General features: G+C 23.7%; 3 protein-coding genes across 3 annotated transcripts; 1 reads left to right on the top strand and 2 right to left on the bottom strand.

Annotated features, from left to right (window-relative positions):
- Positions 1-2,465: 2,465 nt before the first annotated feature.
- OCT59_008375 (uncharacterized protein) lies at positions 2,466-4,757 on the bottom strand (the record flags this gene model as incomplete). The annotated part of the gene is made up of 7 exons (XM_066142409.1): positions 2,466-2,594; positions 2,675-2,908; positions 3,031-3,057; positions 3,130-3,528; positions 3,606-3,983; positions 4,055-4,438; positions 4,515-4,757. The coding sequence occupies 7 exons, from the start codon at positions 4,755-4,757 to the stop codon at positions 2,466-2,468; spliced, it is 1,794 nt and encodes a 597-aa protein (XP_065999294.1).
- A 1,639-nt stretch (positions 4,758-6,396) lies between these two features.
- Positions 6,397-7,929, top strand: OCT59_008374 (uncharacterized protein; the record flags this gene model as incomplete). Its single annotated transcript, XM_066142408.1, has 2 exons — positions 6,397-7,438; positions 7,604-7,929. 2 exons carry the CDS (start codon positions 6,397-6,399, stop codon positions 7,927-7,929), a joined length of 1,368 nt encoding a protein of 455 aa, XP_065999293.1.
- A 13,892-nt stretch (positions 7,930-21,821) lies between these two features.
- On the bottom strand, positions 21,822-24,639 carry OCT59_008373 (uncharacterized protein; the record flags this gene model as incomplete). The annotated part of the gene is made up of 8 exons (XM_066142407.1): positions 21,822-22,189; positions 22,499-22,691; positions 22,782-22,961; positions 23,067-23,168; positions 23,235-23,615; positions 23,689-24,084; positions 24,154-24,355; positions 24,632-24,639. 8 exons carry the CDS (start codon positions 24,637-24,639, stop codon positions 21,822-21,824), a joined length of 1,830 nt encoding a protein of 609 aa, XP_065999292.1.
- Between the last annotated feature and the right edge of the window lie 2,997 nt (positions 24,640-27,636).

Below are 27,636 nucleotides of genomic sequence, written 5' to 3'. Positions count from 1 at the left end.
TCTTAATCTTCTCATCACTTCTTTTCGTCTCCCATCACTCCTCTTAATCTTCCCATCACTTCTTTTCGTCACTCATCACTCCTCTTAATCTTCTCATCACTTCTTTTCGTCTCCCATCACACCTCTTTGTCTCCCATACTTCTTTTCGTCTCCCATCACTCCACTTCGTCTTTCATCACTTCTTTTTGTCTCCCATCACTCCTCTTAATCTTCCCATCACTTCTTTTTTTTTATTTCCCATCACTCCTCTTTGTCACCCATCACTTCTTTTCGTCTTCCATCACTCCTTTTCATCTCTCATCATGTCCTATTTCTCCTTTTGGTTCCTATCATTTCTCATTACTCTTTTTTACTCCCTTTCATCTTCTATTACTTTCCATTACTCCATTGTTATTTTATTTTTTTTCCTTGATCATTGTAATTTACTTATCTTTTTTATTTATTGTTATTGTTTCTTTTATTTGTACATTTCAATAAAAATAAATATGGTGATTTTATTCTTTAAAATCGTAAATGTGACTTAAATTTTAATATTTGTAAATAAAATTTCATTAAATAAGATTATTTTGAATAAATATGTTTGCAAAAAAAATTTTTTAAAAAAATATCTTTTTAATAATAACCGATCAAAAATTAGATACATATTTGAAAAAAAAAACCCAGGCGATGATCGCCCAGGCGACATTTAGCAATCCCAATTTTATTTATATATATTAAAAGTATTTAAAATAGTAGATTTTCAAAAATGTTTTTATGCCAATTAATGATAAAAAGAAGAAACACTGCAAACAAATTTCTGCTATATACTTTTCTTAAAGTTAACATTATTAACTTTTTAATTTATGTCAGCTCATGCGGAGCTTTACTAGTATATAAAATTTGCTTAATTTACTATGCTACTTAGGATTCTATCATAGTTTTTTTTAATTTTATCTTAATCTTATTAATGTAATTTAGTGTTTTTTTAATTTTATAAAAAAAGATCTCTAATGAAATTCTTTATTAAAAAAAAAATTTCAAGCCAAAATTCTCGATACCCTTATTAAAAAAAAAACTATTTTCAATAAAATTTTCTATTGAGACTTCTAACAAAATTCTCCATCAAAAAAATAAAAAAACTTTTCAACCAACTATTCTCTAATGAAATTCTCAATCAAAAAAAAATATCCCTGATTAAGAAAAATTTCTAACGAAAATCTTCCATCAAAAAATACATTTTCCCTATTAAAAAAAAATTCTTTACCGAAATTTTCTATCAAAAAAAAAAATCTCCTGTTAAAAAAATTATTAACGAAATGATCTATCAAAAAAAAAAATCTCTCCTGTTAAAAAAATTATTAACGAAATGATCTATCAAAAAAAAAAATCTTACCTATTAAAAAAAAAATTCTATGATGAAATTTCTATCAAAAAAAAAAAAAAAATTCTCTAATAAAATTCTCCGTCAAAAAATACTTTCACTTATTAAAAAAAATTCCCAAAAGAATTCTTTATCAAGGAAAACTCCCTCCTATTAAAAAAAAATTCTTAACGAAATTCTCTATCAAAAAAAAATCTCACTTGTTAAAAAAATTTTCTAGTAACGAAATTATCTATCAAAAAAAAAATCTTCCCTATTAAAAAAATTCTTCAAATAATTTTCTGAAAAAAAAAAAAGAAATTCTCAATTAATTCTCTATCAAAAAAAAAAAATTTCTCCTGTCACAAAAAATTGTTAAGTATATGTCAAAAAAAAAATCTTATCAAAAAAAAATTCTCCAATAAAATTTCTATCAAATAAAAATTTTTAATGAAATTATCATCAAAAAAAAAACTCAGAAATGTTCCTATTAATGAAAAAAATTTTCTAATGAAATTTTTTATCAAAAAAATCTTATTAAAAAATTCCCAAAGAAATTCTATCAAACTAAGCCTTTGCCTATATTAAAAATAAAATTCTCTACAAAATTTGTTTATAAAAAAAAGCCAATAAAAAAAAAAAAAATTTTTTAAAACTACGCTAAACTTAAAACATGTGACCAACAATATATCAACCCTGTGCTGACAAAGAAACTAATTTTTGACAAAGTGAGCATAGTTGGATTAAATCAAACACAGTTGGACAAAAACATCAAGCACAGACGGACAAAAATATCAAGCACAGATGGATAAAAACATAAAGCATGGACGGATAAAAATGTCAAGCATGGTCGGATAAAACCATCAAGCACGTACAGATAAAACCATCAAGCACGTACAGATAAATATCAAGCACGTACAGATAAACATCAAACACGTACAGATAAAACATCAAGCACGTACAGATAAAACATCAAGCATGTACAGATAAACATCAAGCATGAACAGATAAAAATATCAAGCACGTGATAGATAAACATCAAGCATGAACAGATAAAAATATCAAGCATATACAGATAAATATCAAGCACGGGACAGATGAAAATCAAGCATAAACAGGTAAAATGTCAGACACGGAGTGACATTTTGTCAATCCATGCTTGATTTTTCACCCGTCCAATGCCTGATAGTTTAGTCCAGCTCGGCTTGCCATATACATATAGTGCTTTATGATTTGTTGGATAGTACTTTTTGGCCTAAATACAAATAATAAAAGTTATTGTAAATATACTAATTAAAAAGAAAAAGTAACTAAATATTTGAAGAAATTTTATACCTCATTGATTATCAAATCAATGGATTCTTGTGAATTATATAAATATTTTAAAGCAACTACTTCATTTGAATCTCTTACATAACTTTTATCCCATGTATCAAGTTTGATATATAATGGACCATCCTTCCATATTGCCGAATATACTGTTGTTATAAGGTCATTTTTACCTGTTTCTTTAATTTCATTAAACTGATTGTATGGTATCCATTCAAGAACAATATCACCAAAGTTATGCTTTTTAATTGCATTTCTCGAATGAAATCACTAATTTTTTCATTTTCACTATTCCATATATAATTATTTTGAACTAAAATATAATCTCCTGTAACTGGATTTTGTGATATTCCATATAATACTTGATGTTTTGTTGGATATTTTTTAATCTAAATATAATAAAGTATATTATAAGCACATTAATCAAAAAAAAGTATTTAAATATTAAAGAAATTTCATACCTCATTTATTATTGAATTAATGGATTCTTGTGAGTTATGTAAACATTTTAAAGAAACTTCTTTATTTGAATATCTTGTATAGTTTTCACCCGACCAAGAATTCTTCTTTAATGGACCAACTTTCCATATAGCTAAATATATTGTTATAAGGCCATTTGTACCTGTTTCTTTAATTTCATTAAACTGATCATATGGTATCCATTCAAATACAAAATCATTTCTGTTATTGATTTTTAATTGCATTTCCTGAATAAAGTCATCAAATATTTCATTTCCACTGATCCAATTTACCAAGTTTATAGAATTATTTTGAACCAAAATATAATTTCCTGTATCTGGATTTTGAGAAATTCCATACAATAGTTGAAATGCTTCACTATTTGCTGAATATTTTTTAGCCTAAATATAAATAAAGAGATTGTAAATATACTAATTAAAAAAATATGTAAATATTAAAGAAATTAGTAATTCCATACCTCATTTATTAAATAATCACTAGATTCTTGTGATTTATATAAGCATTTTAAAGCAACTATTTTATTTGAATCTCTTACATGCAACCTTTTATCCCATGTATCAATTTTTTTTAATGGACCATCCTCCCATTTTGCTGAATATACAGTTATAAGGCCATTTTTGCATGTTTCTTTAATGTTATTAAACCGATTGTATGGTATCCATTCAAGCATAATATCATTGTCATTAATTTTTAATTGTCTTTCTTTGATGAAATCATCGATTTTTTCATTTCCACTTGTCCAGGTAAGAACCAAAATATAATCTCCTGTATCTGGATTTTGAGAAATTCCATACAATACTTGAAATGCTTCATGTTTTGTTGGATACTTTTTAGCCTAAATGTAAAATAAAAAAGATTGTAAATATATCAATTAAAAAGTGTCCAAATATTTAAGAAATTCCATACCTTATTTATTAAAGAATCAATAGATTCTTGAGAATTATGTGAGCATTTCAAAGCAACTTCTTTATCTGAATCTCTTGTATAATTTCCATATTTTTTATTATGACATAATGGACCATCCTTCCATATTGCCGAATATACTGTTATAGGACCATTTGTGCCTATTACTTTAATTTCATTAAACTGATTGTATGGTATCCATTCAAGCACTTCATCATCATAATTGTTAATTTTGAATTGTCTTTCTTGAATGAAATCATTAATTTTCTCATTTTCACTATCCCAAATATAATTATTTTGAACCAATATATAATCTCCTGTAACTGGATTTTGAGAAATTCCATACAATACTTGTAATGTTTCATGTTTTATTGAATATTTTTTAGCCTAAATATGAATAAAAAAGATTGTAAATTTACTAGTTTTAAAAAAAATTACTTAAATACTTAAAGAAATTTCATACCTCATTTATTAAAGAATCAATATATTTTTGTGAGTTATGTAAGCATTTTAAAGCAACTTTTTTATTTGAATCTCTTAAATCCCATGTATCAGATGTTTTAATATATAATGGACCATCCTTCCATATTGCTGAATAGACTGTTATAGAACCATTTTTGCCTATCTCTTTGATTTCATTAAACTGACTGTATAGTATCCATTCAAATACTACTATTCCATTATTATTATTGATTTTTAATTGCATTCTCCGGACAAAGTTATCAATTTTTTCATTTGCACTGGTCCAACATATAAGATTATTTTCTATATATGTCAGAATGTTTGATGGATTTTTTTTAGAAGATATCATATAAAAGCTCAAAAAAAAAAAATTTATTAATAATATCATATTGTGACCATTATATATATGTAAATGTAAATCACATGTAAGAAATTTGAACACAAAATGATAAGCTTATGTAAGTATTACATAAGCTTAGTAATAATTTTTTTAAAATGACTTGATAACAAACTATATTAAAGCCACAATAATTAGTATTCTCAATACGTTATATGTAAATGTATATTATATGTATAAAATTTTTATTAACAATTTAATAATAAATATTTATATTTGTTGCTGTAAGAACAAAAAAAAATAAATAAAATTAAATATAGTAGGTTTATATTAATATACATAAATAATGTATATAAAGCTTACTTTATAATATTATGATTGATTTCATAAAATTATCTAATTGAATTACATTTGGTTTGAACATTATTAAATTGAAATTTAGTGCAAGAAATTAAAACAAATATTGTTAAAGTTTAACTTAAAATAATATATTCGAATTTTTTATCAGCTTGGTTTATTTATCTTGTAGCATAACTTATTAAAATCTTTATAAAAATGCTAAAAATGAGCGTAAATATAAAAAAAAATATCTTATGATCGCTGTAACTTTGAAAAAAAAATCTCGGTTAAATTAATTTTTGTAATATCCTTTGTTGCGTTTCAACAAAAAATATTTATAACAATTTTTTTTATTTATCTCATTTATAATAAAATCATAAAAAATTTTTCAGAAAAATAATCACGTATCTGAGTTTCTTTGAAATAAAAACTAGAGAAATGATCATTTATCAGAGATTTTCCCAGAATTTTTTTATAGGGATCTAGGAATCAGAACAGATGAACTGAACGTTTTTCTTTTGACTAAAGTTGTCACCTAAAATTATTTTAATATTTATTTAAGCAAAAAGTTCCAATTTGAACTATAAAGTAATACATTAATATTACCTAAGACCAAATTATTAATCCTAAATGTCAAAAGGAAAATTATAAAGATATTAGACTACTAAATATCATGAAGTGCATCTTACGAGTAATTGTGAATGAAATAACAGAGGAAGCTCATGAGCAAACGTAAAGCGATGACAAAAATGAGCAATATTTATTTCTTGATAAAACAAAATTTAAATTTAAATTTTGCATTACGCATGGAAGTATAAACAGATAAAAACGCAAAGTAGTTCTTCTCTTATCACGTGGCGTCAACCATTCTGTCTACCTTTCTAAAATAAAAATATAAAAATAAAAAAATTTCTTTCATAAAAATATTACATAACACAATTAACACATCTTTCAAAAATCCTTACCAATCTATTTAATAAAATTGGTCATCTATTAATTGTCAGTTTTGGATGTAAAATCAAAAATATTTGGTTCAATTATAACCCACTAACAGGTTTCTGTTTGCATAAAACTGCGCCTAATTATTGAAACATGTTACACACAATTAATTGACATGAATTGTGCGATAATATTGCATATAAATTACCCAGTTTCGGTATAATAATAAAATTAGATACCTCCCTCCTTCCCCTTTTTCAGTTACAATATGTCATGTTCAAAAATATTTTCAGGAGATTTACCTGAATTAACTTATGATATTATAAAATATTTACAGAATGATTATTCAACTTTATATTCATGCATTTTAGTAAACAGATTATGGTGTCGTTTAGCGATTCCATTATTATGGGATAATCCATTTTCAATTTGTACCGGAAACTATAATTTTATTGAAATGTATTTACATAATAATTTAAATAATGAATTTATAACGAAATTAAATGAATATAAAATTATTAATAATTCATTATTTACGAATACACTGTTCAATTATCTTAGTTTTTTAAAATATTTGAATACACATAAGTTTATCACTTCTGTTGATAAGTGGTTTGAATCTGTCATTAGGAATAGAAAATTCGAAATTAGAGATCTTTTTAAAGATTTTGATTTGGTATCTAAGTTAATATTTAAAATTTTTATTGAAAATGAAATAAAATTACATACTCTTGAAATTTGGATCCCAAGTACTTATTATATAACATATTTTAATGAAATTCTTGAGTTAATTTTACAAAATCAAAATTTTATTCACAATATTGAAAATTTGAAGCTTTATATCAACTTTTATGATGAAAATATGGTAATTAATAATCATATATTAAAAGTAATTCATTTACATCAAAATCTTAAGAAAATTTTAATAGGTAGTGGTTATGAATCTTTATGTCAATCATTATTATTATCAAAAGATTATAATTGTTCAAATACCTTGAATACAATTACTTTCTATTACGTCGATTTTAGAGTAATAATCAATCTTGATAAAATACTTGAACAATTAAATGTTTTAGAATCTATTCATATTATTAATTGTTCTTTCTTGAATGATAATAGTTTTACTCAACAAATTATTAATTTATCTAAACCATTTAAATTGAAATCTTTAATTTTAAATGAGGTACTACAATTTAAATCATTTCAAAAATTATTACTAAAATCTGGTGATTATTTGGAAAATTTCGGTTTGGAACTTAATTATGGTCTATCATCAAGACAAGCGTTGTTAGGATTAATTATAAAACATTGTAAGAATATCAAATTTCTTGATTTATGTGAATTTGAACATCAGACTACTTAATTAAGATTTTGTTTAATATTTTCAATTAAATCAAATATTTTATATCTTTCAATCAATATATGGAAAGATAATAATTTAACAATTGGTAGTTCAATCATATTAAAAAATCTAGGTCAAGCTCTCCCTTCTAAATTAGAATACCTAAGTTTGATACTTACTGTTAAAGAAAGTGATTTTAAGGCATTCTTAGAAAATTCTCAAGATGTTTTTATTAATAAATTATTAATAAAACTACAAAGAGGTAGTGATAATATTTCACATTATATAAAAGAATATATTATGAAGAGAGAAAGAGTTAAATATTTGGCTATTGAGAGTATTAAAGATAATAATCAATTGTCTGATTTGAGAGATGAAGTGATGGAATTCAATATTAGAGTTCGAAGTTATTATGATTTATTTATTAGCGCTAATAAATTTATTAAGAATATTGATTAGTTATTAAGATGAATAATCATATATAATATTTGTAAATTATTACAACTGATTAATTAAAGTTGTTTTATTCCAAACGTTGTAAGTGATCTACGTACATATTACAAAGCCCCACCCATGAAGTGCAATGCAGATACAAGGATTAAAATAAAATAAATAAATAAATAATAAAACACATTTAATGAATATAACTAAGGATTACTATGTATGGGATGACTTCGCCCCATTTGGTTGCAAATTTTATAATAAAATTCATTAACATGAAATAAGTATGAAATAAATAAAAATTTCATATATTAATTTTTTTTTTATATTTTATTTCATATATTTTATCCCCATATATTTCTTTCATCCCATATTTTTTATTTTATATATTTTTTATCCCATATATTTTTTATTCTATATATTTTATCTCATATTGTTAATTTAATTTTTTTGATCAAATCAGAAAAAAATTAATTAGGGAATTTTCGCGCTCATTCTTTATAACATTTCTACTGTCAAATTCTTATTATAATTTTTGAATTTTTTTTATTAATTTTTTCAAGTAGTCATATTAGTCATTTCAAAAGTCATCAAACATCAACAAAAAAAAATCGGTTTTCTCACGTTCATATCAAAAAATTGTGAATCCAAAATTATGAAATCAAAATTGTGAATCCAAAATTGTGAAACTAAAATAGTGAAACTAAAACCGCTTTAAACCTTTTATTAATATGATTACTTTACAATAAAAAAAGATAAGAATAACGCCCAATTTGCTCAAATATTTGGCTGGCATACCGAAATTAGAAATCTGCTTGGAGCGAAGCGAAGGACTATAACGATAAGATAAAGTATATTATGTAGAACATTTTCAAATTTCAAAAATTTTTTTTTTTAATGAAAGCATGCTCTCCAATAATTTTGTAAATTATAGTTTAAATACTAAATGAATAATAAATAAATATTTATTGTCAGATAAATATCATATTATTGTTTAATATTGAGAATTTTTGTTGGATTTTCTTCATTGAATTTATCAATTTCACTCATTGTTACTTTAAAATAATAAACTAAATATAATGAAATTACGGTATACGAGAATGATATGTATTATATTAGTTACACCGGTGTTATATTCTCATTCAAAATAATGTATTTCCTGATTTGTTAATCATTGACATACAAAATTTACAATAAGATTCATTGAGAAATGTTTTCAATAACATAAATAGAATACGTGCCACGCTTTCAAAAAAAAGAGTCTAATTTCTGAACTTTCTTGTCGTGTTGATATAGTTATCTTGGATTGCTATATTTGTTTTGTTTTAATTAGCGGTTTAATTTTATTTTTTAAAAACAAGAAATAATAAACGACTTCCTTGGCGAGAAAAAAAATGAATTTAACATACTATATATTCTCGAAGCACATAATGTCAAGTACAATGATTAATTACTATATCAGATACTACTGTCCCCAGTTCAAAAAATTTATGATAACACTATGTCCGCTATCACCAGCATCTGCCACATACCGATAGACGAAGTAGAGTAAAACTGGGGGTCTAGCTTAATGCTATTTTTCTCGGATTTTTACTCTATTAATTCTAACATAACTAAAATAATTCCTAAATAATAAATAAAGTCTATATTTGTTTACTAAATACAATACATAAAAGGCAGTCCGCGTAACAAAAAATTTACAAATTAAATTTTGAAATTTTATTAAATGATCACAAGTCCGCAGTAGTCAAAGTAACATCCGAAATTATTTCTATGTTAGGTACTTAGGTAGTGCTAGACCTATTCCTTATACAAATGGAAAAAAATTGATCATCATAAAATAGTATAAAGAGTGTTTGTACTCCAAACTTAAATTTTTACTGCATTTCCTGCATTTCTTGCTTATTTTTATTAATTAAATTTATAAACTAAAAACAATGTCTTCAAAATTTTGGACAGAATTATCTAACGATTATGAAAAACTTTTTGAGACAGAAATTGGATATGACGTTATTATTTATGCTGGTGAAGAGCTTGATGTTAAGGAAATTCATGCTCACTCAAATATTTTATCTATTAGGTCTCAATACTTTCGCTCCACATTTTCTAATGAATGGACTGAGAAAAAAGATGGAAAATTTATTCTCAAAAAACCAAATATTTCTCCACAACTATTTAATATTATTCTTAGGTATTTTATAATGTTATAATAAATTTTAACATTATGTTATAAAGGGAAAGTCTAATTAATATTATATTATTGTACATTAGGTTTATTTATTGTGGAAATATTGAATTAAAGAATTTACAAGGTCCTGATGTATTGAAATTGTTAATTGCAGTTGATGAGCTTAATATTCATCCTTTGGTTTCTCATATTCAAGAATTTTTGATTCAACAACAAACTGAATTTTTATACCAAAATCCAACTGGAATTCTTGAAACTGTTTACCAACATGAATCATTTACAGATTTATGGAATTTCTGTCTTGAAAAAATTTGTGAAGAACCTAAAGTTTTATTCAATTCTGATAATTTTATTGATTTAAAAGCTCCTTTATTAGAATTATTATTAAAAAGGGATGATTTAAATATGGATGAAATTGATATTTGGGAAAATTTGTTAAAATGGTGTTTTTCTCAACAAAATATGAAGAATGAACCATTAAAATGGAATAAAGAAGATATTACAAAGATTGAGAGGGCATTGTATAGATTTATTCCTTTAATTAAATTTTATGATATTAAGCCTACAGATTTCTTTTACAAAGTTTATTGTTATAAAGATATCTTACCACAAGATTTAATTCATAATCTTTTAGAATTTTATATAGTACCTAATATGAAACCTAAAGATAATTTGACACATTCAAGAAAACCAAATTTTAAAGATTCAACCTTGATTGGATCAAACCATATTACTATTTTTGCTTCATGGATTGATAAAATGGATTCTTCACATTATAATAGAAAAAAAATTCCTTATGACTTTAAATTATTATACTGCTCAAGTCAAGATGGAAATGATACTAAATCTTTTCATAAAAATTGTGATAATAAAGGAGCCACTATTTTGATCACAAAAATTAAAAATTCTACACAATTAATTGGTGGATATAATCCACTTGATTGGGATAAAAGTGATACTTGGAAAACTACAGCAGATAGTTTTTTATTTAATTTTACAAATGAAAAAGATATTTCTACTGCAAAAAGAAGTTTAGTTAGTGTGCAGAATAGGGCTGTTTTTTGTGGGCCTAATTATGGACCAACCATGGGTAATTTATACTGTCATAATAATAATTGGTTTTATACTAATCATGATAATGGAAATTGTTATCCTAAAATAGGAATCCCAGCAAAATTTGAAGTAGAAGATTATGAAATATTTCAAGTAATTAAAAAATAATAAAAAAAAAAGATTTAAATTTATGGATGAAAAAGAATTTAACAATAACCATTTTTTGTGCACTTAAGCAAGATTCGTGTTTATTAGAGCCTAAATTTAACCCTCATATCAAATAATTCGATAGATTTTTTTTTGTACCAAAATGAATGATCATATCTTGGAATGCATTAGAACAATCATGAAAAATTGGGGGAAATTGTGCGTTTTTATGGATTAGTTAATAACCATAAGTCCAAATTTAATGAAAAAGTCTCAGATAAATTTATATATATGTTAGATACCCTATAAAAAAAAATTTCTTTAAAATGTACTTAAAATATACTTATATATTTTTAAAATATATCTAAAATATACTTAACATTTTAAAATATACTTAAAATATACTTAAAATTGCGATTTTAAGTATATTTAAAGTGTAAAATTTTGTACTTAAATTATACTTAAATTATATTTAAATTGCAATTAAGTATATTTTAAATATAATTTAAGTATAAAATTTCATACTTTAAATATACTTAAAATTGCAATTTTAAGTATATTTTAAGTACATTTAAAAATTTTAAGTACATTTTAGATATATTTTAAAATATATAAGTACATTTTAAGTATATTTTAAAGAATTTTTTTTTTCATAGGGATATAGCGAAGCCAACATTTTTTAGAATTTTTTTTTGACTGAAAAGGAAATAACTTCCCATTTTTGTTTACCTTTTTCTCTTTTTTGTAAAAAACGTTTTTTTTTTTCGTTGAAAAAAAAAATTATAGAAATAAAAAATGAAACACCTTTCCATTTTTGATTTGCATCTTTCACTTTTCATAAAAAAACATTTTTTTCGTTGAAAAATCTAAAAAAAAAGTTTTACAAAAATAAAAAAGGAAACACCTTTCCATTGTTGATTTATCTTTTTCTCTTTTCGTAAAAAAGACTTTTTTTTATAAAAATAAGAATGGAAATGACTTTCCATTTTTGATTTACCTTTTTCTCTTTTGTAAAGACATTTTTTTTGTTAAAAAAAAAATCAAAAAAAAATTTTTTCTCTTTCGTAAAAACATTTTTTTATTTTTTTTTTATATATAAATAGGAGATGCGGGAAAAACTAGGATAAGATAATATAACATTCCGAGTTTTTACAAGAAAATAATTTTTAAATTAATCCTTTCAATATCTTTGAAGTTAGTATCAAATATCAAAATCATGGACTTACTACAAAAAATTTCATCTTATACAGTTTTTTTTCGTTCTTTTTTTTTCCATAATATGATACAAAAAATGTCATTAAAATAAAATAAAATAAAAAATAACAATCTTTCGTTGAAACTTCTTCGCCGTGTAATTTCATTTTTTTATTCTCGATTTTTTTCACAATATATATATAAATCAAATTGTGATTTGTGAAGCCAAAATCCATTCTAAACCTTTTATATGATTACATAATAATAAACGTAATAAACGCAAAATATACCAAAATTAATTAAGGAATACAGTATTCCGAAAAAAAATAAAAAAAAATATTATTATTATTCCATACATGAAGGAATTATATTGTAATTTTATGATTTTTTTAAATTATAATCTTAAATATACGTGTAATATGTGTAATATGAAAATAATTTTTTTTTCTTCTAATATTAAGGCGATATAAGAAAATAAATAACCAAACTTTATCTTTTACAAATATCAAATTCGCTATCGTCAGAATTAACTTTTGTATCGATTTTTGAATTAACTAATTTTAATGCGTAATTTACTTGTTACTGTACGTTTATTTGGCATGTGATAAAAGTATAACCAAATAAAATTCTTCCCAACTTCAATTTTTAATATGAACTCAAATTCACGGAAGAATACCATTGGTGCACAAATTTACAACGAGTGACACTTTACAATAACGTAAATAAATTGTGATACATATTCAATTTTACATTTTATCAAAAGAAGAAGAGGAAAACCGGCTTTAGTTCTTGAATTCCTTATCGCGCTGATAGTTATTTTGGCTGTCATATTTAATTATTAATTAATATTTTAATTTATTGTTTTAATTATACTAAGAAACAGCTACTTCTTAACGAGTAACAATGTTTAAAAAAATGTACATTGATAGTAATTGCATTTTCTTAAGCTACAATAGTTGTCCATTTCATAAAGGATAGTCCGTCCTACAAAAAAATCATACAAATTACGCGCACTTTTATTATCATTTGTTAATGAACTGAATGCATTATTATAATTTTAGTTTGGAACCAGTTGCATTATTGAAAACCTAATTTAATTTTTTTCTTTTTTCAAACTCCTTAACTTTCAAACTGGTTTTTTACAAAACCAATTTGTGCATCCGGTTTTATACCTATAAATTTATAAATTCGGTCCAATTTTATAATTCCGGCCAGTAAAAATAGGAGGCAGGCTACGTTCCAATAAAAAATATCTTAATATAGTACAAAAATTTTTTTACTATAGTTTTTTTAGATAGATCACATTGATTTTATACATTAGTCAATGGTTTATATGATGAAAATAATATTTTTCGTTGAAATTTCTGCGCCACGTAATTTCATTAAGAATGATTTTTTTTTCCACAATAATTGTGAAACAAAATTGTGAAAACAAAATCCGTTCTAAACCTTTTACTGATATGATTACATAATAATTGCGCCACATTTGAGAAATTAATACGTTGTAATTTATTATATGTGCTCCTTATTTTAATAGTTCTGTAAATTACAATTATATAGAATATACAAACTGATTTTATTTTTGTAAAAAAACTATATAGTATTAGGCAAAACTATAAATTAATTGCAAATTTCTATGGAATAACAGTAATACAAATATATATCAAGTGTATAACTATTAAGATTCTTTATATAACTAGTGTACTTTTGGATATAGTGAGTGAGTTTTATACTAATACTACTAATAAATTAATAAAAGATTTTTTTATAACAATAGATTGTGTTTAGTGAGATTTATAAAAAATTTAATGAGATTTCTTTTTAGTAATAGTTTGGTATAAAAAAATTTTCTGGGATTTTTTTTTAATAACAATATGTTGATAGTAGACAATTAACTTGTTAATAATTGTTTTTTAGTAAGATTTTTTTATAGTTCACAGTAACACTAATATTACTAGTAAGTAATATAAATGAAAGATTTTTATAACAATAGATTACATTTAATAAGGTTAATAAAAAAATTTTCTGAGATTTATTTTAATAACAATAGGTATGATAAATTTTTGGTGATTATTTTTTTTAGTAACAATAGATTGGTAATAGACAATAAAAAATGTTGTGAAAACATTAAAAACTGAACTGATAATGAATTGGTAAATCAGATCAGTTTTGGTCACAGTAATAATTGTCTATTACCAATCTATTGCTACTAAAAAAAAAATCACCAAAAATTTTATCATATCTATTGTTATTTAAATAAATCCCAGAAAATTTTATATATTGACTATACTAATTTGTCATAAAAAAATTCCAGAAACTGATCTATTATATTAATAAAAAATCTAAAAAATTTTTTATATCTCTCCATTATAATATAGTACTGATCTGTTGTTATCAAAAAAATTTTTTATATTGATTTATTGACTCTATTGTTAAAAAAAAATTCAGAAAATATATTTATATCAATCTATTATTAAAAAAAAAAGTTAAAATTTTTTTATATCTATTCATTGTACTATACCAATCTATTGTTATTAAAAAAAGTCTCAGTAAATTTTTTGTATTGATCTATTGTTATTAAAAAAAATCTCCCAAAATTTTTTTTATAGGTCATTAAATATAATCTATTTATAAAAAATCTTTTATTAACTCATTAAACTAACTATTAATACCTATTAGTAGTAGTATTACTGGAAAAAATCTTACTAAAAAACAATTATTAATTGAACAAATTTCTAATCAGTTGTCTATTACCAATCTATTGTTATTAAAAAAAATCACAAAAAAATTTATTAAATTAGTCCATTGTACTATACCTATCTATTGTTATTAAAATAATCCCAGAAAATTTTATATCTAGTAACTATTGTACTATACCAATCTAGTATTGTTATTAAAAAAAAAATCCTTAAAATTTTTTATTTCTATCCATTATACCATACTGATCTATTGTTATTAAAAAAAATCCAGAAAATTTTATACTGATATAATGACTTATTGCTAAAAAAAATCCCAGAAAATATATTCATATCAATCTATTATTAAAAAAAAGAATTCAGAAATATTTTTTTATATCTATACATTGTATTATACCAATCTGTTATTAAAATAGATCCCAGAAAATTTTATTATATCTATCTATTGTACTATACCATTCTATTATATCTCAAAAAATTTTTTTATTAACCTTATTAAATGTAATTAAAATCTTTTATTATCATTACTTATTAGTAATATTAGTGTTACTATGTTGAAGATAGGGCCGTCTGGCTAAGATAACGCATTACAAATGTTGTCTACCTACTGAGTCTAACGATCACTTGACAGTGCACACATGGGGTACTATACGTATGACGAGTGGTTTGTAGTTTAATTATATTAGAGTAGCTTTTAGAATCATACTATGTATACATATTCTTTTATTTTTCTACTTTAATAAAACTGCAAATGCGCTGCGATTAAAAAAAAAAGTAATATTAGTGTTACTGTGAACTGTAAAAAAATTAATAACTTCCATTAATAAGTTACCAATCTATTGTAATTAAAAAATAAATCACAGAAAATTTTTATTATATCTATCTATTGTGCTATACCAATATATTGTTATTAAGGAAGAATTCCAAAAAAAATTTATTATATCATCTATTATATGATACCAATTTACTGTTATTAAAAAAAAATTCCAAAAAATTTATTACATCTATTTATTGTATAGTTAACCCTATTGTACTATTACTACTATGCTGATATATCGTTATTAAAAAAAAATTCTGGAAAATTTTTTATACAAAGCTATTTTTATTAAAAAAAATTTCATAAAATTTTTTCATAAATCTCATCACTAAACACAATCTATTGTTATAAAAAGATCTTTTATTAATTTATTAGTAGTATTAGTATGCTTTTAAAATAAACTCACCCATTATATCCAAAAGTACACTAATATAATTAAAAAAAAATCATTGCTTTTTTAATTTTTAATAACAAAAACGTCAAGTCTGACGTTTTTAATTAAAAAAATATTTTTTTTTGATTTTTAATAACAAAAAACGTCAAGTCTGACGTTTTTAATTAAAACAAATGTTTTTTTTGATTTTTAATAACAAAAAACGTCAAGTCTGACGTTTTTAATTAAAAAAAATATTTTTTTGATTTTTAATAACAAAAAACGTCAAGTCTGACGTTTTTAATTAAAACAAATGTTTTTTTTTGATTTTTAATAACAAAAAACGTCAAGTCTGACGTTTTTAATTAAAAAAAATTTTTTTTTTTGATTTTTAATAACAAAAAACGTCAAGTCTGACGTTTTAATTAAAAAAAATTTTTTTTTGATTTTTAATAACAAAAAACGTCAAGTCTGACATTTTTAATTAAAAAAATCACTTTTTTTTGATTTTTAATAACAAAAAACGTCAAGTCTGACGTTTTTAATTAAAAAAATCACTTTTTTTTGATTTTTAATAACAAAAAACGTCAAGTCTGACATTTTTGATTAAAAAAAATATTTTTTTTGATTTTTAATAACAAAAAACGTCAAGTCTGACATTTTTGATTAAAAAAAATATTTTTTTTGATTTTTAATAACAAAAAATGTCATGACGTTTATAATTAAAAAAAATATTTTTTTTTTGATTTTTAATAACAAAAAACGTCAAGTCTGACGTTTATAATTTAAAAAAAATATTTTTTTGATTTTTAATAACAAAAAACGTCAAGTCTGACATTTTTGATTAATAAAATCATTTTTTTTTTGATTTTTAATAACAAAAAACGTCAAGTCTGACTTTTTTAATTAAAAAATTTAATTTTTTTTTGTTTTTTTAATCAAGTTTTTGACATTTTAAAACAATAAAAAGATATTATTGGGCGTTTTTTATAAAACTAGTAACAATTTTGTTGATCATTTGTTGATCATTTATTTTTAAATTTATTATAAATTTTGTCACGAGATTTCTATGGAAATCATTTCTCAATTTGTTATTAAAACACCTGCTGAATTGCCTCGAAATTGAAAATCATTTCTCTTTTTATAAAAAAATTTCCTTTTTGGTAAAAAACTCTCAAATTAATCTTATATAACTTTATGTAAATGACAATGACAATGTCAATGTCAGTGACAATGTCAATGTCAATGTCAATGTCAACGTCAATGTCAATGTCAATGACAATGACAATGAAAAAAACTTCTAATGCCAACTTTTCGCAAAAACTCTTCCTGTGCCACTAAAAATACCTGTTAAATTGAGACATCATTCAATATTTGCATGTTTTCATTTGTTTGCTGATCAATTTCGCTATTATAATATTATTTACTGTTGTAGCATTTTCGCTATAATTTAAAAAATTTTTAAATAATTTTAACAAAAAACATTTTATTGTTAATTAATAAATTATAGTTTTTCAATTTAATTTTTAAAATGTTAATTTTAAAATAATACATGTATTATGACAATTTCTCTCTATAAAAAAAATAAAATAAATAAAATAAATAATAAGTAGAGGTTAGAACCATCCAAAAAAACCTTACTGGGTAGTAAATTTTATATGTATTTATTTATCCATTCCTAGGAGATTTTGCAGTGAAAATTAACTATTGATTATACTATAATAAACAGATTTGAAAATTTGAGTAATTCAGAAAGATTTGCATTTTTCAAATTAGAAAAACTTTTAATTTATTCATAATTTTAATATTATTTTACAATTGTAATAGCAGGAGATATAATTTGGCCTATCGGTCATATATGTAATACGTATTACCAATTTAAATATAGGATTTCCGATTTTAATATTGCAACATGTGATCATGTATTACGGTTATTAACAAAGAATTTTTTTATTTTTTCAGCTGATTATTTTTTTGTCTTTTCATTTACAAAAACCTAATAAAATAGAAGTAAAATTTTATTTTTTTTCCTTAAATATAAACACAAACATATTTAAATTAAATAACTCAGAATTTAAATATAAACAAATATTATAGTTTGTTTACACATATTTCAAATTATGGTTTGAGCATTTTGGCCAAAGTAAATCTTGCTCTTTAATTAAAAGTAGTTCAGCAAGTTTGAAGCTGTTAAGATATTAATCTACATGAAAGCACAGTTAATATTTTTGGAGTTATTTACATTTTTACATGATAGTACTAAGTTACAAATTTTTTTTACCTTCAGAGCGTATTTTGGGCAGTTTAGTCAAAGTAAATCGACTTCTTATATTAATTGAAAGTTTTTTGGCGGGTCAAAATCTGCTTGGATATTAATTTTCATGAAGGTACAGTTAATACTTGAAGGGTTATTCACGTTTTTCACAATGGAATTTTATTTTTTCTGTTTTATCACTTTAGAGCGTATTTTCGGCACTTTAGTCAAAGTAAATCGACTTCTTATATTAATTGAAAGTTGTTCAGCGAGTAATAATCTGTTCGAATATTGGTTTTCATGAAGGTACAGTTAATACTTGAAGAGTTATTCACGTTTTTCACAACGGTACTCATTCACGAATTTTATTTTTTCCGTTTTGTCACTTCAGAGCGTATTTTGAGCACTTTAGTCAAAGTAAATCGACTTCTTATATTAATTGAAAGTTGTTCAGCGGGTCATAATCTGCCTGGATATTAATTTTCATGAAGGTACAGTTAATACTTGAAGGGTTATTCACGTTTTTCACAACGGTACTCATTCACGAATTTTATTTTATCTGTTTTGTCACTTCAGAGCGTATTTTAGGCACTTTAGTCAAAGTAAATCAACTTCGTATATTAATTGAAAGTTGTTCAGCGAGTTATAATCTGTTTGAATATTAGTTTTCATGAAGGTACAGTTAATACATGAAGGGTTATTCACGTTTTTCACAATGATACTCATTCACAAATTTTATTTTTTCCGTTTTGTCACTTCAGAGCGTATTTTGAGCATTTTAGTCAAAGTAAATTGACTTCTTACATTAATTGAGAGTTTTTCAGTGGGTCATAATCTGCTTGGATATTAATTTTCATGAAGGTACAGTTAATACTTGAAGGGTTATTCACGTTTTTCACAACGGTACTCATTCATGAATTTTATTTTTTCTGTTTTGTCACTTCAGAACGTATTTTGAACATTTTGGTCAAAGGAAATCGACTTCTTTTATTAATTAAAAGTTGTTTAGCAGTCAAAATCCAATTTTCATGAAAATGCAGTGGAGTAATTTATATTTTTTATGATTATACTATACTGAATTGCAAATAAATTTACATTCTTTAATGTATTTTTAAAATTTAAATTTTTATTTAATATTACTTAATAAAGCATTATTATTTAAAATTAAATTTAATATTACAATATAAATTTTTCTTTATTTTTTACCATACAAAAAAATTGTATATGGATTATGGAATCTACATTTTTATATTGGTAATACACTAACGATCTATGAAATCGGCTGTAAAAGTCACAAATTGGACAGATGTAGCCAAAAATTGGCTATCCGATTTTTTGCCAATTTTTACTTATTCTGATTCTTTTTTTAACGCGTTTATTTATTAAGTTCATAAATGATTACATAATTAACACACTTATTCTGATAATAGGCAGTATATATAAAGTAAATTGCATGTATACAAAAGGTTAACAATAAATGTGAATAAATGAAACTTAATAAATAAATGCAATGTATGAAACATTATAAATTTATGAAATATATTAGTATTAAAAAACAGATGCTATTCTATTATTTGAATTTAATAATAAATATATGAATTTAATTAAGTACTTTAAAATGTGGAATATTAAAAAATATGGAGATTTTATTTTTTTATAAGCATACAGTATGAATATACAGTATAAAAAAAAGATATATCATTTTATTGTTTCAAAATATAAATGGATTAATGGAGTTTTTTTCTTTATATAAATCATGTTAAAATCACATCACAAAATATCTTTTACAAAATAAATATAATTTCGTCCATATTATGTTTCTATATTTTCATATCAATTTTTATTATTTTTTTTTTGCCACTGTTTTATTAATAGAAAATTTAAAAACAAATTTTTATAGTGATAAAAAAATTATTAAAAACACTAAATAAATAAAAGAATTACAATGATGGAAAAAAAATTGGCTTTGACTGAAAAAGGAATAATATTCATTTAAAAAAATTTTGTAATTACAAAAACTGAAAATAACTGGATAGCTGCATCATTCATTCCAAGAGGATGGGAATAGAAAAATTAATACAAACTAAGTTTTTTTTGTAAAAAAAGTGATTAAAATTTCATTAACCGGAAAATTATATTAGCAATAAAGAATTGTGTATAATATGACCCGACCGCCAATCAAATAACATGGACAGATCATGTTACATACAGATGGTGGCCTAAATGATCCGGCCACTTTTCAAAATTAAAAAATTTTTATATGTTTTATAAAATGAAAATAAAAATTTAACATGTTCATTACGCCTTCCTTTATTGAATTTTACAAAAATTTAATAATTAATTCTATATCCATTCGCGAAAATAACAGCATTGACCCTCTGAGGCATACTATCAATTAATTTTCGATAATATTCAGGAGGGAGATCATCCCATGCAACCTTGACGTATACTTAACATTATCATCATATCTAATATTTTATTAAAATCAATACAAACTATTATATTTATATTTATCTTTATATTATTATCATTTAACATGTTACAGGATTAATTCATTTTGATCATTAAATATAATATTTCTTTAATAAAACTAATAAACTCAAAATAAACCATAAAATTTATTATTTGATAAATATACAAAATACAAATCAACTTTTTAATATAAACCCTATTATATTACTTAAAATATATATAAATAATTACTGAATAATGCAATAATTATATTATAACTCACTAACAATACCAAATTACCCTAGTTTAATTAAAAAAAAAAAAATTTTCCCATTTTAATAAAAAATGATCAACATACTATTTCATGATCTGTCAAGTTAACATTCTTTTTGAGCAGCACAGTTAAACTCAGCGCAAAAAGTTTCCATAGTGAATGTTCACTTTCTCTGTACATGTACATGTACATGTTCATGTTCTTGCTCTTGTACTTGTACATGTACATGTACAGTACTGTACTAATATTTAAGATTAAACTGAGAGTTTTTTACGAAAAAGGCAATTTTTTTTGTATCCATGGCAACTATGCATGTGGATGATTTTCAAAAACGGAATAGAAAATTTTGGTGAAAATCTGACTGAAATGAAATGATCAACCAAAATTTTTGCCTTTTAAAGTAAAAAATCACCTTAAAATCCTACTTGGGTGTTAATATGTTTCATTTGGATTTCATTTAGATTTAAATTGCTTGATCTAAACATTGAGAATTATCATCATATTCTGGAAGATCTTTTGTAAAAGGATTAAGTAATCGAGATGTGTAAATAGCTTGTGGATGGGTAGCTATTTGGTAATTTTTAATAGATGAAAGATTTGCCTTTCTATATTCTTCTGCTTTCATAAAATGCATTTGAATATCTTCATATTCCACTATATATATGAGTAGATCCCTTACATATGATCTATGAAATGATGTGATTAATTCTTCCACCTCAAAAATATCAGGTCTATTATTTTTGTCCAAATCCCAACACTTTTTCATTAAATCAATATAAAATCTAGGTGCTTCTGGTTCATTTATATCAGGTCTAACTCCTTTACAAATATCTAATGCAAGAAGATGATCATGTGCACGATTGTAAAAAGGTTGTCTTCCAGTTGCTACAAAATACATTATCATACCTAAACTGTAGATATCTGATTCTTTGGTATAAGGCTTTTTTCTTAATACTTCAGGAGCCACATAAGGTATAACTCCATAAATTTTAGTTTCATCTATATTACACACCTCTCCACATAATCCCATATCTGAAATTGATATACAATCACCAAAAACATTTATATTACTTAAAAATAATATATTTCCTGTATGAAAATCACAATGAACTATATTTTTTTGATGAATTTCTTTAAGACCATTAATAATATCAAGCAATGCAGATAATTTATCTTTCCAATTAAAATATTCATAATTTTTATTCATCCAATGATTAAAATTGCCTTCTTTTGCATATTGGAGAACCATAATATATTCTTTTGTATCTGGATTTTGAGATATTCCATATACATTAAGAATATTACTTTTTTTATTTATTGAGTATTCTTTGACCTATTAAATATAATTATAATAAACAATAATTATTATATTATACTTTATTTAACATATTCATTACTACAAATTATTAAAGAAATTTCATACCTCATTTAAAAATTTATTGGTAATATTTTGTGAATTATGCAAACATTTTAAGGCAATTAATCTATTTGGACTCCTTTTATATAATTTTTTATCTTTATCATATTCTAATGGACCATTTGTCCAATTTGCAGAGTATACTGTAGCAAATCCACCTTTATCTACTTTCTTAATATTATTAAACTGATTATATGGTATCCATTCAAATACTATATCACTATGATTATTTATTTGTAATTGCATTTCTTGAATAAGGTCATCAATTTTTTCATTTCCACTTGCCCATACCAGAACCAAAATATAGTTATTTGTATTTGGATTTTGAGATATTCCATATATATTACAAATAACTCCGTCAAATATATTTGATCTTGTTAAATAATTTTTAGTCTAAAAATAAACAATAGAGATAAATATTTATACTAAGTATTAGGAATATTTATTGAAATGACATACCTTATTTATTAGAGAGTCAACAGAATTTTGCGAGTTATACAAATATTTTAAAATAACTTCTTTATTTGAATCTCTTATATAACTTTCACCCCACATACCAATTTTTTTATATAATGGACCATCCTTCCATATTGCTGAATATACCATTAGAAGGTCATTTTTGCCTATCTCTTTAATTTCATTAAACTGATCATATGGTATCCACTCAAGCATTATATCATTACAGTTACTAATTTTTAATTGCATTTCTTGAATGAAATCATCAATTTTTTCATTTCCACTTGCCCAGATAAGAATCAAAATATAATCTCCTGTATTTGGATTTTGAGATATTCCATATAATGCTTGAAATGATTTATAATTTGTTGAATATTTTTTAGCCTAAATATAAATAAAAGAGATTGTAAATATATTGACTAAAAAACAAATTTAAATATTTGAAGAAATTTCATACTTCATTTATTAAAGAATCAATGGATTCTTGTGAATTATGTAGACATTTTAAAGCAACTTCTTTATTTGAATCTCTTGTATAATTACTCCAACTATACTTCTTGTATAATGGACCATCTTTCCATATTGCTGAATATACTGTTACAAGACTATTTTTACCTGTCTTTCTAATTTCACTAAACTGATTGTATGGTATCCATTCAAGTACTATATCATTATAGTTATTAATTTTTAATCGCCTTTCTTGAATGAAATCATCAATTTTCTTGTTTCCACTAATCCTATTTGACAAGTTTATAGTATTACTATGAACCAAAATATAATCTCCTGTATCTGGATTTTGAGATATTCCATATAATACTTGAAATGTTCCATGTTTTGTTGAATATTTTTTAGCCTAAATACAAATAAAAGAGATTGTAAATATATTATTTAAAATGCATTTTAATATTTAACAATTTCATACTTCATTTATTAAAGAATCAATAAATTCGTGTGAATTATATAAACATTTTAAAGCAACTTCTTTAACAGAATCTCTTGCATAACCAGTATTAGCAACAACATTATCATCATCATAATAATCCAACAACTTGTATAAAGGACCATCCTTCCATATTGCTGAATATATTGTTACAGTATCACTTCTACCTGTCTCCTTAATTTTTCTAAACTTATTGTATGGAATCCATTCAAGCACTATATCTTCATAGTAATTAATTTTTAATTGCAATTTTTGAATGAAATCATCAATTTTTTCATTTCCACTGGTCCAATTTGTAAAATTGGTTTCTAAATGTTTTAGAATATTATTTTTTGCCAAAAATATATTTTGAGAAAGCATTGTTTTTAAAAACAAAAATTTTTTTCAAATAAAAATCTTATTTATAATAAACTATTTAGCGTACAAGTAACAGGTAACACAAAAAATTTGCATAAATTACCTATGCATTATGTAATGGAGCTTTTTAGTAATATTTGATGTCGATCATATCACAAAATTATTCAAAACAAAAATTTTTTCTGGTTAAATTTTTTATAACTTAATTACCCTAGTTATTTAATAAAAAAAAATTTGTATAAAGCACAAGTTAGTAAGCTTTTAAACATTATAATTTATTTAACTATCCTTTAAATTGTAAGGGTTAAAATTAATTTAATAATCTTTGAAGTTTTAAGAGCTCACATTATTACATTATTAAATTATTAACAATTTAATAATAAATATGGTGCGAACCCATTATTTTTGATTAGTAATTTGAAAACAAATAATGGGTATGCACCATTTTTTAATGGTTTAATAAAGAAATGACATGAACCATTTCTTGTTAAGTGATTTAGATAATAAAAAACAGGTTCACACTATTTAATTATTAAATCAATTAAAAACTGTGCAAACCTGTTATTTATTATTAAATTTTTTAATGAAAAACAGGTTCACACATTTATTTATTAAATCAATTTAAAACAGGAGTGAACCTATTATTTATTGTCAAATTGCTTAATAACAAATGGGTGAAACATTTTTTTAATAAAATAATGGTATTATTAGTTTCAAGTCAACAAGTTATTCAGGTTATATTGATGTTACAACCTGAACTGATGCCAAATTGCAATTGCTAAACAAATATAAATTGAGCAAAATAAGCAATAAAAATAAAGAAGAAGAAGAACTAAGAATAGAAGCAGAACCAATCAAAAAAGTTAATAGTGAAGAAGGAAACCGCTATCTAGGAATATTTTTTAGACACAATAACAAAAACCCAATAAAAAAAAAAATTCAGAATTTGTCCTAAAAAGTATGGAAAATGTCTGGAAATTTTCCATCTATCCAGAAATAGAGCTCTGCACGGGTTGGGTCAGGTCGGGTTACCTGGTTAACCTGAACCAAAATTTTTTTCAGGTCAGGTCAGGTCGGGTAAACCGTTCTGACCCGACCCAACCCATTTGACCTGAAAGTATTCAGGTCACTTCGGGTAACTCAGGTTACCTGAAGTTTTATTATTAAATATTGTAAAAAAATGGGTTGTAACGTTTTTTACTATTTGTTTTTATATATAAAATGCCAAAACTATTTGTTTCAGCATTTTTCCTTTTGATTTTACATGTAAAAACACCAAAACTGATAGTTTCAGCATTTTTTTTCAATTTTACATGTAAAAGCGCTGGAATAATTAGTTCTGGCATTTTTCTTTTTAATTTTACATGTAAAAATGCTGAAACTGAGTTTCAGCATTTTTTTTCAATTTTACATGTAAAAGCACCGGAATAATTAGTTCCAGCATTTTCTTTTTGATTTTACATGTAAAAATGCTGAAACTGATATTTTCAGCATTTTTTTTTCAATTTTACATGTAAAAGCGCTGGAATAATTAGTTCCAGCATTTTTATTTTGATTTTACATGTAAAAATACTGATACTGATAGTTTCGGTGTTTTTTTTTGATTTTACATGTAAAAGCACCAGAATAATTAGTTCTAACGTTTTTATTTTGATTTTACATGTAAAAATACTAAAACTGATAGGTTTGGCATTTTTTTTTCGATTTTACATGTAAAAGCGATGGAATAATAATTAGTTCCAGCATTTTTCTTTTTGATTTTACATGTAAAAATGCCAAAACTGATAGTTTCAATATTTTTTTCGATTGTACATGTAAAAATGCCAGAATCATTAGTCCTTTTTGATTTTACATATAAAAAATGCCAAAACTATCAGTTTCGGCATTTTTTTTCAATTTTACATGTAAAAATGCCAGAATCATTATTAGTTTCAGCGTTTTTAATTAATTTGACCCAAATATATGTCGGGTCAATGGGTTGGGTTGGGTACCGACCAGCACTGACCCGACCCGTGCAGGTCATGAATTTGATGACCTGACCTGAATATTTCAGGTCAACCCGTTGGGTCACCCGATCTGTCGGGTCAGTTTGCGGGCTCTATCTGGAAAACATTTGGAAACGGTCATATTTTGGAAAATTTTCTGGACACTTGATTCTGGACAAATTCTGGACAAATTCTGGAGTATCAAGAAAATGTCTGGAATTTGTGCATCTGGAAAGTGTTCCAAAACGTGATCGCTTCTGGACATTTTCTGGACATTTTCCTGATACACAAAAATTTTCTGGACATTTCGTGACATTTTCCGGATATTCTTTTTTTATAGGAAAGAGAAATTTATAAAGACAAAATAGCTATGATAATTGATAGTGCATGTAATATTTTTAATTGGAAAAAATTAAACGAAAAACAGATAATAGCAGTTTGGACCATAGTAATTATACCAAGAATTAAATATCAATTAGCAGCTATAGTTTTAAACAAAATGGAATGTATAAGTATAATGGCAAGATTAAACGTGATAATTAAAAAGAGAGCTGGCTTGATGAAAACAACACCAAATTTTGTTTTATATGAGAAAGAAATCTATGGAGTGAAACATATATATGATTTACAATTTGAAATGCTATGCAAAAATTAGTTACTTTATCAAGCGAATGGAAATAAAAAATTGAAAAAACTTTTCGCAATAAAAATGTCTTAAGAACAGAAAAACATTTGGACTTCAAAATGCTCAAGTGAAATGAATATAAAGATAAAATGATGAAGACATTTATCTTTGTAATCATAAAATAATAAATAAAAATGATAACCATCAAATCAAAAGATGTAAAATAGATTTAATAGATTTAATAAATGAAAAAAATATAATTAAATCTGTAATATCAAGGAAAATAAGAATATCATGTTTTTAGAAAATATTCTGGAAGCAGACAGAATGACACTTATAAAATGGAAACACCTATGTAAAGAAAAAGGTGTAAGTACAAAAGGCAAAATACCTCTTTAATTTAAAGATGTGTAAAGGGCAATTTTAGAAGATAGTAATAAAAACATTTGAAAGATTAAAAATGAATATATTAGACAAGCAGAAAAAAATAAAATTCAT

This window comes from Rhizophagus irregularis, chromosome 16 (assembly GCF_026210795.1).
Source record: "Rhizophagus irregularis chromosome 16, complete sequence".
In the NCBI taxonomy this organism is placed as follows: domain Eukaryota; kingdom Fungi; phylum Glomeromycota; class Glomeromycetes; order Glomerales; family Glomeraceae; genus Rhizophagus; species Rhizophagus irregularis.
The sequence above is the reverse complement of the archived record's forward strand: the minus strand, read 5'-3'. Positions and strand labels throughout refer to the sequence as shown.